The 15,244-nt window shown below is 38.0% G+C and overlaps 2 protein-coding genes across 2 annotated transcripts in view; one reads left to right on the plus strand and one right to left on the minus strand.

Annotated features, from left to right (window-relative positions):
* The first annotated feature begins 2 nt into the window (after positions 1 to 2).
* Positions 3 to 6,519, plus strand: LOC137979764 (transmembrane emp24 domain-containing protein 10-like). Its single transcript, XM_068827113.1, has 5 exons — positions 3 to 316; positions 1,492 to 1,603; positions 2,329 to 2,405; positions 3,637 to 3,763; positions 4,556 to 6,519. The coding sequence occupies exons 1-5, from the start codon at positions 128 to 130 to the stop codon at positions 4,675 to 4,677; spliced, it is 627 nt and encodes a 208-aa protein (XP_068683214.1). The 5' UTR covers positions 3 to 127; the 3' UTR covers positions 4,678 to 6,519.
* Positions 5,583 to 15,244, minus strand: part of LOC137979755 (mitochondrial amidoxime reducing component 2-like) — an 18,233-nt gene continuing 8,571 nt past the window's right edge. The window contains exons 4-9 of the mRNA XM_068827100.1: positions 12,280 to 12,465; positions 11,154 to 11,313; positions 9,148 to 9,288; positions 9,001 to 9,068; positions 8,450 to 8,521; positions 5,583 to 6,423 (exon numbers count right to left, since the gene is read on the minus strand). Coding sequence (XP_068683201.1) covers positions 6,303 to 6,423; positions 8,450 to 8,521; positions 9,001 to 9,068; positions 9,148 to 9,288; positions 11,154 to 11,313; positions 12,280 to 12,465 — 748 coding nt within the window. The 3' untranslated portion in view covers positions 5,583 to 6,302. The remainder of the gene's footprint in view (positions 6,424 to 8,449; positions 8,522 to 9,000; positions 9,069 to 9,147; positions 9,289 to 11,153; positions 11,314 to 12,279; positions 12,466 to 15,244) is intronic.

Raw genomic sequence — 15,244 nt, forward strand, 5'->3', positions numbered from 1 at the left:
AAAAAAAGAAGAGAATTCCCGGATGTCTTTTCTCTTCTGCTTATGCCACGTCGCTCTCCATTTTGAAAGCAGACTGATGCTAGAAAGAGCGATTTAATTCGGACTCTTAAAGTTGTACGCTCCAAAAATGAAGCATTTAATACTCTTCATAAACGTCGCTATAGTTGTATTAGGTTTTTTAACTTTAGCTAGTGCTCTTTCATTCACGTTACCTCCCGGACAAGAGAAGTGTTTGAGAGAAGAAGTTCACAAGGATGTGTTAGTCACCGGTGAATATCGACTTTCCGATGCTCCTCAACAGAAAACGCACTTAACGGTAAGCCCTTATTTTTCCCCTCCTAAAATGGACGTAAAGTGTTAAGACACATCGTAACGCATGCATGCGCTGCAAAATGATGCCATTACTGGTCACTGGAGCAGAGCTTCAATGCAAGATTGCAAGGGCAACTAATACTTCACATGTATAAGTATGATATAAATGAAGAAAATCTTATCATTATTGAAACTGGAAGATGACTTCCCATTTACCGGTAGCTTGAAAATAAGCACGCTTGCATGTACATCTCGCTTAGCCCATTGTTTTATTTGAAGTGTCTTTCAGCTCATAAAATTACCCAGGGGCCAGTCCTGTCAGACACCGTCAATACAGTCACTGGCTTTGCCCTTTGAATTGCAGCTGTTTTTTGCTGGGGTTTAACCCTTTCACTCCCAGAAGTGATTAGTATGTAACTTCTCCTTATAATATCAATTCACTATTCAGCAGACAGGTGTTGAGAATGAATAAACTTATCAGTCAGATGGTGTTATTTTGATCAAACTCAAATTCTCTTAACTAATATAAAAGGGAATGTATAGCAGCTAGAAAGGAGAATTACTAATCAGATATTGGGAGTGAAAGGGTTAAACCAGTGACATTCTTGGCAACCACTCTCCATTCTCGTCACCAGAGCCTTGGATCAACACAAGACTCTGGGAAACTCTATCTAGGAGAACAAACGCCGTAGGGTTCTTGTAGCCAAAAATTGGCTATTTGGACCTTACGGCGCCTGCTCACTCCTCGTGCTAACATGAATGCACCAATTACAGACTCTTTTGATTGTTCTTCACGAAAACCAATGAGGAGTAAAGTAAAAGTAAAGTAAAGCAACCATATTTAACGTCGATACATGTAACTCGTAACAGTAATTCAACTGACAAACCTGAGGTCGACGGTGCGCCCCCTTCGCCATCAGTGCTCCGTTTTATAGGTATTTAAAGCTACTTTAAGCTACACAGAATGGAAAGAAGTCGAAACAAGGATGTGAGATCCAGGAGTCAAACTCAGGACCTCTTGCACCAAGGCCGCGCACTAACCGACTGTGCCATCCTCTTCTCTCCCTCAGTCAAGAGAAGAGCTCTAGGGTCGAGATTGAACCACCCTCGTGCCATTTTGATGCTCAACCAAGCTGACTGGCCGGCCTAATGCATTGGTACATTTATTTCTTTTTTAAGGTAACAGATTCCACTGGCCACGTCTTGTACAAGAGAGAAGATGCCACGAAGGGCAAATTTGCTTTCACAACAGATGACTATGATATGTACAAAGTCTGTGTGGAAAGTGAAGGTGGGACAACACCCAGTTTGTACTTGCTGAATATGTAAGAGGCCAGCTAATGGAATATTTAGCTCAATGTCACGGCAGACACTGTGCAAGAGCTCTGGGAGGCATTTGCATCCCCAATCATTAATTATGTATAGTTCTTCGGGGTGCAGGGATGGAGCAGTGGTGAGAGCACTCGCCTCCCACCAATGTGGCCCTGGATCGATTCCCAGACTTGGCGTCACATGTGGGTTGAGTTTGTTGCTTCTCTTCTCTGCACCGAGAGGTTTTCTCCAGGTAGTCCGGTTTCCCCTTGATTTACTTTCATTGTTAATTTCTGTTTACAGTGTCCCCAATTAGCGCTCCAGCGCTAGAATGACTAGACACTTAAATTTTAAACCTTTCCTTTCTCATGAAGGGATTTTCTTATACAGTACAGGTAGTTTTGTGGTGAAGACCTGTACAAGGCAAAAAAAAATATTTTGCTTACAAGAAGCTAGAAAGCAAAGTTCAAACTTTGTACATGTATTACAGGTAAATACATGTACAGTAGGCTTAACTATGACTAAGAACTTAACACAAAAACCAGACTGTGATGAATATTACACACATAGGGAAAGTAATACTGAATGGTTACTCAGAGTGTAGCTTCCATTTCTTAAATTCGTTTAATTTGTTGTTGTTTGCCCCTATATATTTTTCTACTTGAACAATGATGTTATGATGATAACATTATTTTGTTTTGTTAGGTCAAGCAGGTGGGGGAGTTGACCGTGAAGTTTTCCTAAATGTCAAACATGGTGTAGAAGCCAAGAACTATGAGGATGTAAGTTGTTCTTAACCCACTGAACACCTTAACTGCCCTGGCCCATCCCCATTGATGAGTAAAATTGTCTCGCGTTAGACAGAATAAAATCTGTCGTAAGCCACACACTCAATTCGTAAGTTGCTCGCATCAGCTCATGATTCAAATGGGTCACCAGAAATATACAAATACCGCTAATTTCGCTCACCTTTCTCCTAATTCCTATATATAAGGAATATAAATAGACATCTCCTATTCATGAAAACTATGAAAATTCTAGGCAAACGGTTTAACGGTCACTTAAATGCGTTTGTGTTGGCCTGTAGCTCCACTTGTGCGCGGACTTGAATGAGTGGGTGACGCATGCATAAATGCTGATCTTGTGAGCCCATAATTTTTCCTGATAATTTGTAACTTTACTCGTTTATATCTCTGCTTCCAGACGGTGAATTTTTTTTTTATTTTTTGCATGTTACATGTAGCTTAGATTAATTTAAACCGTTTGTCTTTCAAATTTAAAAAAAATTCTGTAGGTGAAAAAAAAGTTAGAGACACATTTGGAAACAACTGATTTTTCCAAAAAACTGGCCTACAGATTTTGTTGAATTTTATTTTAGAGAGTATTTCTATAATTATCTGGTGACGCTGAATGGGAAAATTTCACCGTCCCGTTTCTTCAAAAAAGACAACATGTTGATTTTAAGGGTCAAAGAAATGCCTAATGTCGCTGCCATGTTAACGTTATTTTGGAGGAAAACATAATGCGAGAAATCTGCAATGGGTACTTAATACCCTGGCCAAATTTTGTCGTGATATGAGTACCCTAACTGTATCTAAGGGTAGAATAATATTATGTTTATTTGTTTGAAAAAAGGAGAAACTAGTTCGAGCCTCCTTAGTCCCACTCCCAGGGGCCACTGGGTTAAATGGGGACAGAATTTGAGTTGACGGTTAATCCATGGACACCTGAACCAGCATTAAATTTTGACGCCTTCAGATTCCCTGTGGACCACCCTCTCAAACTCTAAATTGCAGTGTTTTTGTTTTGTTTTGCTTGCTTCTATCGTAACAAAGTAAAGTACGATTATCTGGGTGAGTGTAGTCCTGTTTAGGATGACATTGACTGACATTTTGTGAGTGTACAGGTAGTCCTTCTCAGAACTAAACTCACCTGGACAAATGTACACGTTTTAACTTATAATAAATTATTGTTAGGACTCCTGGGTTCAAACCATGTGCACTTTTATTGTAGTTAGCAAAAGCTGAAAAACTCAAGCCAATGGAAGTGGAACTTAAAAGGCTAGAAGATTTAGCAGATGCTGTTGTAAATGACTTTGCTTACATGAGACAAAGAGAGCAGGAAATGAGGGATACAAATGGTATGAAAAAGCTTGTTTTTAAGGGGGTTTTTGTCAGTACATTGTTTGAATGGACTCGTATTCACAATAATAATTTTTTATTATCATTATCTGTAAAATGGTGCAAGTCCACAGCCTCAGAGCCTTGAGGGTACAGTTCCTTTGCCATACTACGAAAACCACCAATCTGTGGAATGGGCCAGAATTATCAAGTCACTGCCCTGCCCACTTTCATTAAATATTTTGATGAAATTCCTTTCCCATGGGCTTAAGGTGTACAAAACGATCGCAACAATTGAAAAACACGTTTTCAAAATTTATCTTTGTTTTCTTTGGCAATCGCAGAAAAACTTCAAACGAAGAAACCTGTGGTGACATCTCCCCCTTTTCTGATAATGTCTCGTATAATCGTCATTCTCAAGTCTTCCCCGAGAGCTTTTCCCCGATAGTAGAGCCTTCCATACACGCTCAGTACTGCCGTTACCTCTTAAGAATTTGAACTGTTTACAAGTGAGAGTGGGCGGGGCAGACACGTAAATTCCTGCCCATTCCACAGATCCATGGTTTTTGTAGTATCTCAGCTTTTCCTCAGACTCTCCTTCCTCTGTTATTTTGACTTCATGTTTTTCCTTTCTTAGGAAAATGTAAGGTGATCTTAGATGGCTTGCCATTTATCTTGGATTTATGATCTTGAATAACTGACATCATGCAATAACATGAAAGAAATGTCGATTGTAAATGTAGTAGTTAATCAGATTGCTTTATGCTTAATATTTTGATTAAATTCTTGTTTTTTTTTTTTTTTCCCCCCAGAGTCAACTTATTCCCGGGTGCTATATTTCAGTATTTTCTCTATTTTGTGCCTGTTTGGTTTGGCAACGTGGCAACTGTTTTACCTGCGACGATTCTTCATCGCTAAGAAGCTTATAGAGTGACCTCTCGCAAACCTTTGTATATGTTTTACAGCTTTTAGTTTCAAAGTCTGTGCTCTGTTAGTGGCACCTGTTTGGTGATGTGACAGTACTGCCACTGTTGGTAGTATTGGTCTGTTGGCTGAAAGAAAGCAAGCAAACCCAAAATTGATGATATTAAATGAAAAACTAGTTGTTGTGTGTACTGTACTGAAGACTGAAGATCACTGTTCTTCAAAATCCTGTTTTATAGTGGTCAAATTTGGTTTAAAATTATTTTCAATTGTTGAAAACCAAAATACAGTATTGTGCTAAGAAAGAAGGTGCTAGAAGCATTTCATGCTGTTTCCAGTTTGCGTCATGAACTCAAGTGATGGGCTTTCTTCCATGTACATTTGTGTACGATGTTGTAGTCGCGTTTTGTTTAAATGCAGGGCCACAACTTCTGTAACTAATTTATAAGTCTAAAAAGTCACAACATCAAGTTTCCATGCCAAAGACATAACAGACATAACAGACATAAACAGAGGTGGTGGGCTATAGCAGAGTGTTCAGAAGATTTGCAGAAACATGGCTGCTGGAAAAATGGGAGGACAAAAAATGCAATACCTGCTAAGAAACAGTGCTGCAGTAGAGTGTAATGGCCAAGACAGAAAATTAGATGGGGATTTTTGCAAAGCAGTGGGGTACTTTGACAAACCTGGTCCACTGGCAACAACTCTGTAATGTACTGTACATGGGTGCATGTTATGTTGTATACTGCGAGGCTAGTCAGCATATTATCAAATCTTTCTTCAGTATTCTTGTGTTTGTAAATAATGCAATTGTCTCAAACAAGTGAATTAGAGTAACTTACAATGAGATGAAATTTGATGTGGAAACAAGGCATAAAAGCAATTAATTTTAAACTTGAAACTGGCCACCCACTGGCCTTATTTCCAAACAACATTAATTCCTTTGATCATAAATTATGGCAAAGCCAGTATGGTTTGTCGGCAAACATGCGCACTTTCTTATGGACCAGAACAGTTTTTTTTTCTTTTTGGTCACTGTTGTAGTTTGTAAAGGTTTATTGGCACACAAGCGAGGCTATAAAAATTACTTCAAAGTTAACTATATCACCGGTATATGACAACTTAATTTTTCATAGTTAAGACTGTAATGAAGTATTTGACATTTTAATAAGAATAATACCTTTTATTGCCTAAAACTAAACAACAGCAGGAGTCAAGCTTAGAAAAAAAAGGTGGCTCATTATGGAATCCGGTTTTCGTTTTCTTTTCTACAGTGACCCTTAAAATGTACTAATCAAGTCTTAGCTTTTTTATTGAATTTACGGTGATCAGTAAAAATTAGCAAGTCCCATGGAACAAGTTATTACAATAAATTATGAAAGATTGATTGACAAGTACAGCATTTGTACTGGTTGAAATAAAAAGTTCAAAAAATGTTGGAACATCCAGAGCATTCATAACCCCAACAGAAAAAATTTTTGTCCTTTCTAGTATCCCATTTAATCACTAAGCAGGCATTATGATGCCCAAGCGTTTTTAGTCTGTGCATCCTTTTACTCCAAATTGTCTGATTTTGTAGACTCGACACAACTGGCATCGATACATTGGTCTTGTGTCAGTATGGAGGAGGCTGGATCAGCAAGAAAGATACACAGGGTCTCCAATCTTGATGGTCCCTTCACAATCTGGGGCACTTAAAACTCCAAAATTTGGCGAATAGCTCTTTCTTTGGGCCTTTTCTTTCAGTGCTCTCATTCTACAAAATAATCATGCAGAAAACAATAGTGGTATTAATAGTATCTGTATCATGTGTAAATTACTTTATTGTTGATTAAAGAAGTGTGAACTCTGATTTTCTGAGCATTTTGACCTTGGGATTATTAAAAACAATGCACTCCCTGTTTGTAATAAGTAAGGACAATGGAGCTGTGTCAGAATACACAACTGTCAAGACTGATTTTTAACACATACGGGGCAACATTATCACTTAATGACTGGTCCCGAAGGCAACAGTTCATTTTGTTTCCCGAGAATGACAATGTTTCCCCGAGGTGCAGCCAAGGGAAACAAAATGAGCTGTTTCCCGAGGGACCAGTCATTAAATGATTTGTTATAGCACAAAAAGAAAAACGTTCAACGGCAACGGCGGTCGTCGGTCAACATTCGGGGGTAAAAGTGCACTGTTGCACACACACAGACTTTTGGTGGGAAACAGTTTTATTGTTAGATGTCATGTGACCTCGAAGTAACCAATGAGAGCGCTTGTTACTGAGGAGGGGGGGGGGGGGAATTTCAGCTATATAACAATAAACACTATGACTGGTCCCGAGGGAAACAGTTAATTTCATCTCAATGTTTCCCCGAGGTGCAGCAGAGGGAAATGTTGAAATTCGAGCAAAACAAAATGAACTGTTTCCCGAGAGACCAGTTATTAAGTGATTTGTTATAATTATAGCCCAAAAAGAAAAAGCTGCAACGTTGGTTGTCGGTCATGGTTTGCAGGTAACGTGCACTGTTGCCCACTCAGAGACTTTTGGCGGGAAACAGTTTTATTGTTAGATATCATGTGAACTCGAAGTAACCAATGAGAGCGCATGCTGTTGGGGGAAAAAATTCAGCTATGTCACAATGCTGATTGGCTGAGACAGAGGGCATTTTTTTTCTTAATCACCAGGGCACTTGGCATGATTACTTGATCCTGATTGTTTAACGGTTGCTCAGCCAGAGCAAGTAAAGTTACAAGAAAATTTTAATCCACGTATAAAATAAGTTTTAAAATGGAGCCACAGTTTTAATGATGACAAGAAACAGCCTTGTTTCACACAAATACAGTGCTAAATACTGTATCTCCATTAAAATGCATCACACAATGAATTATGCACCTGAGGGAGGTGACTCAAATTAATTACCATCCAACTATTAGTTATTGTAAAGAAAACGCATGATATTTATACAATGGAAAACAAGTTTGGCTAGTCAGGGTGCTGACATTTGCCCTGCACTTGTGACATACAAATCTGCCACATGTTCTCAGTTGTTTACAATAGGCCGCTTCATAAAATACGATAACACTCTTTGTTTGTCCCCCAAAATTTTGCATAAGCATTGTTTCCAGTTTGTCTTGGGACTTACAATGGTCAATGGTCCCAAGAGAAAACAAAAACAATGCTTGTGGCCTATTCACTTGCTGAAAATTCAGTGTGAAAATAAATCACTTACTGAACGATTTACTGTGTAGTATTGTGGGATTTGGTTACTTGTCTCTTGTATTTTGGAGAGCCTGTCGGGCAAGTCAAAATACATGGACAAGAGACGAGTAAAAATATGCCACAATGCAACACTAACTAAATCGTCCAAAAAAGATATTATAATTATAAACTATCATTTTTCTATACAATACATAGACCCTTTCCATAAAATGGCAATGTACATCCTAAGCCTCATTCATGTGAAAAATCCTTGGTCTAGAAATGTAAGTACAGGCTAAGGATGTTCAAAGTATTAAAAGTAAAGTAAAGCAACCACATTTAACGTCAATAACTCGTAACAGTAATTCAAGTGACAAACCTGAGGTCGACGGTGCGCTCATTTTACTCCCCCCTCGCCATCAGTGCTCTGTTTTACAGGTATTTAAAGCTACTTAAGCTCCACAGAACGGAAAGAAGTTGAAACAAGGATGTGAGATCCGGGAATCGAACTCAGGACTTCTTGCACCAAGGTCATTGTTATTCAAATTTAGGTGCCATTTATGCAAAGGGTCTATTCTGTATAAATCTATCTACCTTCGTAGAGTCTTTAGCGGCTCACACTTGTCCTTTTCACCTCTCTCCGCATCAACAGTTGTTTGAATACACCTAAATAACAAACAAAATATACATATAAACTTTCTGACATCTCCCTTTTATGCATCAAACTACTGTTAGTAATTAAGGTGATTTCATGCTATCATTAGGCATCCTAAGTTCTCTTAGCAGGATTCTCTTTGCCACTGAGCTGGGTTTAGAGTGTTTTTCTTTTTTCAGAAACAAGAATGGTGCCCTTTTTTGCACAATAATTATACTTTTACAGAAGGTCCTCTTCAAGATCATGCCCCTTAGTAGAATAAAGTTGTCAATACATTCTTAGGAACCACTCCCTTATTATCAACACACCACCAACTTTGTTACTCAGAAAGTCAAGTCCATGCTGAACTGTGCTTTAATAATATTACATTGGTGGCCTATTTTTGCTGCACAATGAAGAAAATTGTGGAAAGTTCCAAGAAAATCGTGTTGACTTTGGCAACTAAGTAATCACCTTAATTACAGCCATTTACCTTCTGTAAACCATTTACCTTCCACAGTCCGCTAGTTTCCTAAACCGCACATCAGCTATCTTCATAATTTTATGATCCCAGTCATCCTAAAACAGATGACATTTAATTTCCAATTTATGGTGGACGGTGAATGAATGCCTGTTGTTCTTTTAGTGAAAAACAAACCTCTTCGAAGGGCTCAGTGCCACCAACAACAATGTTGGGTCGAAATCTGTCCATGCTGACAGGTAATGACAATTCTTTATTTAGTGCCTCCAATGATGCCTCTGTTGTAATATGGTATGAGGAAACTGCTGCATATCCTGTCTACAAAAAAGAAAATAAGTTCAATGAGGCTATTTCACTCAAATACCAAAACCTTGATTTGTGCAAAAGTACCAGGGAAGGTTCCAGGAATTGGGTGGTTTGTACACCTTAGTAAGTTTCAGCGCGATCGGTGTGGAAGACGAGTACTGTTGGCATGAGCTCTTAATTAAGGGCGTCTGAGGTTATGACCACCCCCACCCCCCCGAAATTTGTATTTGTTTTCAATATTTCCCAGTAAAATGCCATTTCCAGCATTCCTGAGACTTGAAAAGCCTTGTATAGGCATGAAATGCAGCAATCGCGCCATGTACATTATCTTTTCATAACTTGACAAGCAGTCAATTGGTGGAAGTGGAACAACTACGTCAAAAACAATTTTATTCCATTATTTTCTATGAAGAAATAGACAAACAAAATAAATTCTAAGAAAAAATGTTGCTCAAAGGGGTGGGGTGGGGGTTCAACCCACTCAACCCCTCCCCTGGATCACTCTGAGTTGCACTGTCTACCATGTAAATTTGGTTTTTGACATTACATTCGTCATTTAGTAACCTGTACATACTGGTACAGCATCATGACTACCCTGATATGTTACGGCTGGTATTATTTACAGGTCACATGTCATTGTTTTACCAATACAGAAAGTATCCTAAACATTCATAAAAGCTAACCTTAGGCCTAATTAGGCCTAAACGAACATTTTTAGGTCTAAGGTTAGCTTAAATCATGAATGTTTAGGATACCTTCTGTATTGGTGAAACAATGGCCTGTGACCTGTAAAAATACAAGCCGGAAATGTTAGATTGTTGGTTTTTGCTTGTCTCTAGAGATTCCAATCAAGGTGTTAGTTTTCACTTACTGCCACAGTGGAGTTTTAAAAACAGAAATATTGGATTGAAATCCACAGATCACGAAACTGGACATAACCTATTTGTCCATACCGTGATAGCATACATCCCAGCCATTTTCCAAAAAAAAATTATAGGAAAAATAGGAGGAAATTAGCAGGTATATAGGAGATTTATAGGATTTTAGGACAAAATATAGGAGTTCTATTGGAGGATTTTCAGGCACTCACAGATAAAATTCTTACGTTGAAACACAATTCAATGTCAGTCTTGCATCATTTTGGAGACTAAGACACTAGTTTGCAATGTGTTCATTGATAAGACGATTTACAAACAAAAGTAAACAGTGATTGTCAACAGTCACATGACCACCCCTTACAACCTCCAAAAAGGTCAGCCACTTATGAGAAGTTTGACTCTCAATAGTGACCAACATCAATGCTTATGAGAGGGAAAATGCTTTCATCTGTTATCAAACTCTCTCAACTAATTCTTTAAGGAAATGTATGAAGATCAGTATGAGAATTTCTAAGTGGATATATTACGATATATATCAAGAGATGACACATTTTGAATGAGAAACATTTAACACTTTCATTTTCCTTAAACTGCATTTATAGGAAATACAGGAGTTTTTGGCTCATTATAGGAGTTCTATAGGATCCTATAAAATAAATAGGAAAAATAGGATTTATAGGAAGGCTGGGATGTATGTGATAGTGATTGATAGGAGTGGAAAATGAAGCAATTTGTAGACAGGTTGGAGGGTGTAAATGGCAGGTTGTAGGTTAGGGTTGCACTGGTCACTGTTTCACCATAGCTGAAACAACCTAAAACTTTACTAGGCTCCAAAAATAATGTTGAAGCCTACGGGTAGCATTTTTGTAAAGGTTTGGGTTCTTTCAGTTATAGTAAAACAATGACCTCCATAGAAAGGTGAACTCCAACTCTAACTTCTTTATGAAAGGCACAGCAAACCAGCCCTGTGTTCCCTCCACTCAAGAATCTTAGGCATACCTTGTCCCCTGGCAAAGCAACATTTCTGCACAATGGGTTCTGTATGCTATGACGTGGCTCACAGATTTGGTACATTTGACACTCGATGTTAAGCAACTTTGAAAACCACGCTGATGCCTCATCTCCTACATACTGACTTTTGGATGATATTTTGTAGACTCTGTCGATTTTTAAAATTAGTATCATGTAAAATTCTAACAAAATTTGAATCACTGTTCACTAATCACATTTCTGTGGATCCCTCAGTGCTCTCAAAAAAACATTATAGCAAAGTAAGTAAAACATATAAGGATGCACAAATAGTGCCCCTTAAAAAGATGAAATGAGTCGAAGGAAGTGACAAATCAAAACATCTTTTGGGTTCCTCTAAATGCTGCATCTCCTGTTGAAAGACAAAAATAAACAGCAGCAGTCTACTAAATTTAGGGGTTACACAGCAAGTTTGATAAAAGGTTAGGGTTTGAATAGCTTGGGCCCACTACTGTCATGCCAGAAGTGGTACAACGTATGTGCACCTTCACAAATTAATAGAAATAATTACTAAAATTTAGATTATGGGATGAGGTTTTATGATATCCCTTGATTATTTTGAGTATATCAAAATCCGGAATTCAACGAGTGGTTTATTTTGCACTGTTTTAGAGAAAAAAAGGAAAAATATGGCATAAAACTTTGATCAACTTTAATTTGGTGCTCATGGTGAGTGTAATCCGCAGGGCCCTGGTGGTTCAAAAGCTGATCCAAACAACAATTCAGGATTAGCATAAACCTATCTTTTCAACATTTGGGTGAAACTTCCTTTTTTGCTTATTCTTGTTTTTCAAGATTGCGGCTTCCTCTAATGAAAATTTTTGCTAAATATCGGTGTCAATTGAACAACAATTTGGGGGTATAGATAATTATGTAAACACTTTTGAACATTCAGGACCAGGTTATTATTATTCACCAAGGATCTTAACCAATGACAAGACTGATTGCATTGATATAATAATATAATAACTATTACAAAAAAATGGCACTGCCAATGATGGCGATGGTGGTGGTGCAATGGCGCTGATGACAGTGAGGTCGTCTTTGGCACCGAATTAACTGAACCTATCATAAAATAATAATAATAAAGCCATACTCAAGTTCTTCAGTGTAATTTTCCTCCTTGTCCAAGTGCACATTTACTCTCAAAGTGTCCACTCCAGGAGCATTGAGGCACAGTGTCTTCTTGTCATCTTCAAAATGTGGAGTAACTTGAGCAAGCACTGGCTTGTTATAACTTTTTACATAGTACTTGTGGTCTTTGTCTATCACAACCCAACGTCTGAAGAAAAGCAAAAAAGTTGTGCACATTTTCAAAAACACTAGTAACACGGGTGCAGATGATATTGGAAAACATTCACACTATATTGCATTCTTTTTTCCTGTCTTTTTGTGGTTGTTTGTTTGTGGGCACTTATACACATGTTTTAAGTGTGAGAGGGCAAGGCATTTATTAAAGTCTAAGCATCCATAAATTTCAAATATCAATGAAAAACAGCATTTAAGTCTAAGCACCCATTTTACATGTAAAACGGTTTATAGCTTTCAATAACTGCTTGACTCACATGTTGACTCGCACAATATGGCTTGCATGCTTTTGTTCATGCCTCGCTGGCTCTCATATTTGTAAGACTCGTTTGTTTGTTTTAATCATGTGAGAGAGCCACTAATATCAATCCTGTTTTTCGCTTCTCGGAGTACTAGGACCCAGCTATGAATATATTAATTAATTTTGTTTTACGTTTACATGATTAGTCTCATTAAATCACTCTGTCCAACAGGACAAAGAACAAGATCCGGCTGCGCCTACTTTTTCTCTTACTTTGTCAGAAGGAATCAGACTCCAGTCAACTAGGAATTCTTGTTAGATTTTCTTGTTACTAGATAAACTAAATACTGGCTTATAGATAGGGAAAAAGTTTGTTTTTTCAGCCTTGCATTCTGCCAGACCGGGTAACCCGAAAAAGCAGATCTCAGTGCCTATAAAAATAGTTTGCGAGCCTTGTTTCATTGCTTACCAATCGACCACTACTGGTATTTTGTGAACAAGGGATCTCACGAGGACAGTTTTCGAAGAGAGTGAAAAATAAATTATTCTAGACTTGTGTCATCTGTAAGCCAGTATTTAGTTTATCTAACAAAGAAATTTTCAAAGGCAGAGCGCCTCGTAGTTACTAAAACTAGGAATGACCTACACTGATTTACAATGAACTACAATGAGCTACAATGACCTACAATGATCTACAATGACCTACACTGCGCTACAATGACCTACAATGAGATAAAAGGACAGGTCTACTATGTACAATGACCTACAATGGCCTACTACAATGACCCACAATGATCTACAATGAGGTGAATTGGAACAGGAGTTGACTTGGATTTGTACACCTGTATAATTCAGTTATGATTGCCTGCAGAAATTTTGTGCTAGTGTGCAATAAAAAATGTTGTTCATTGCTTGATGCATTAATTTGCTTCGTGAGTTCCAAGTGACCTTATAAATTGTGAATGTTTCAGTAATTATACAATACTCAAACAAAAACCAGTTTAATTGTCTTTACTTCATAACTTGCATTGTTCTTCATATTACTGAGTCGTAGTAAATGTAGTAAATTGTTGTTACCTGCCAGTGCGTAAAATTGAACTACAAGTGAATTTTGCTTTCAAGGAGCTTGAAAAGACGAAGGCGAAGACGAAATGAGAGCAACAAGGTAATACTGCTTGTGGTAATTCTTAAGTCACGAGTCAGGTTGTTGAAAATTGAAGAAATTAAAATGCTGAATTTTGCAAGAAAAATACCAACCCTTCACCTTTTACTCTTTAAACCCTTTACCCTTTACCTGTTGCCCGTTACCCTTTACCCATGGAAAATCACTGCCGCTTTGCACATGATATTTAGCAATTCGAATCTTTTACCAATGAAAGATGGTGGTTATTATTAAAAGGAGGACGGAGATCACGAAAAGATAGGACGTCTTCAACCATCCTCTGGAGACATCAATAACAACAAGAGAAATGCATGACTTCTGGTGGATGAACAAAAGAAGCTAATGAAAGATCTTTTGTTTTTGTCCACCAACATGGCAGCGATGACATCACATGAAAACATCCTATTGCAGTCTTGAAAGGCTCCGTTCTTTATTCTTTCAACGTTCATCAGACCTTCATGTAAATTTGACAATTTTTTATATTTGCCGGATCCACTTCGTAATGCAAGCATATCACTACATAAAACAGCACGAAAATGAACTTCGCTGCATTTCAAGCCACAAGCAGGTCAGTATCTCCACGATATCATTACTAAGTGGGAGAGGACAAAACGCGGAGCACTACTCCATGGAGTACCCTGTGGAGCACCTAAATGGAGTACCCCTAAAGATCATTTATCGGTCAAATTAAATTCTTTATCAACATGGTGAGGCATTTAGATGCACATATCTTTATATATTTTGAGCTTTTGAGCTCTCTGATTGTTACAGTTCAATGCAGTTCACGAATTGGCCACCATCTTGAAGTTTCGTAGGTATTTTGCGTATCCGTTATTATAGTGTATCTTTAGACAAAATTAAATATGCATAAAAACCCATAGACCTCTGCATACCCACACAAGCCTGTTTATGACCATGTATTCCCGTATTGAATGGAATGAAAAATTTTATTTGCACACGGTAATTTCATCAGATTACGAATGGGAATATAATGGGCATACAACAGCGTACATGGGCATATATGGGTATACAGTGTATACTACAGGGGCATATGTATATGGGCATACAGGGGTATATGCATTTGTATTAATATTTGTCTGAATATACCATATAAAAAGTTAGTTTTAGAGATTTGGAGGGGGGTCTTCTAAGACCAAAGGTCTTAGGTAGTTTTAGAGATTTGGAGGGAGGTCTTCTAAGACCAAAGGTCTTAGTTTTCGAGATTTGGAGGGGGTCTTAGGTCTTAGTTTGCGAGATTTGGAGGGGTTCTTGGATCTTAGGTCTTAAGTTTCGAGACACCCCTCCACGTTTTGTCCTCTCCCTTACTGGGTTACATTTCTGATAATTTGC

Source organism: Montipora foliosa, chromosome 12 (genome assembly GCF_036669935.1).
Source record: "Montipora foliosa isolate CH-2021 chromosome 12, ASM3666993v2, whole genome shotgun sequence".
Lineage (NCBI taxonomy): Eukaryota > Metazoa > Cnidaria > Anthozoa > Scleractinia > Acroporidae > Montipora > Montipora foliosa.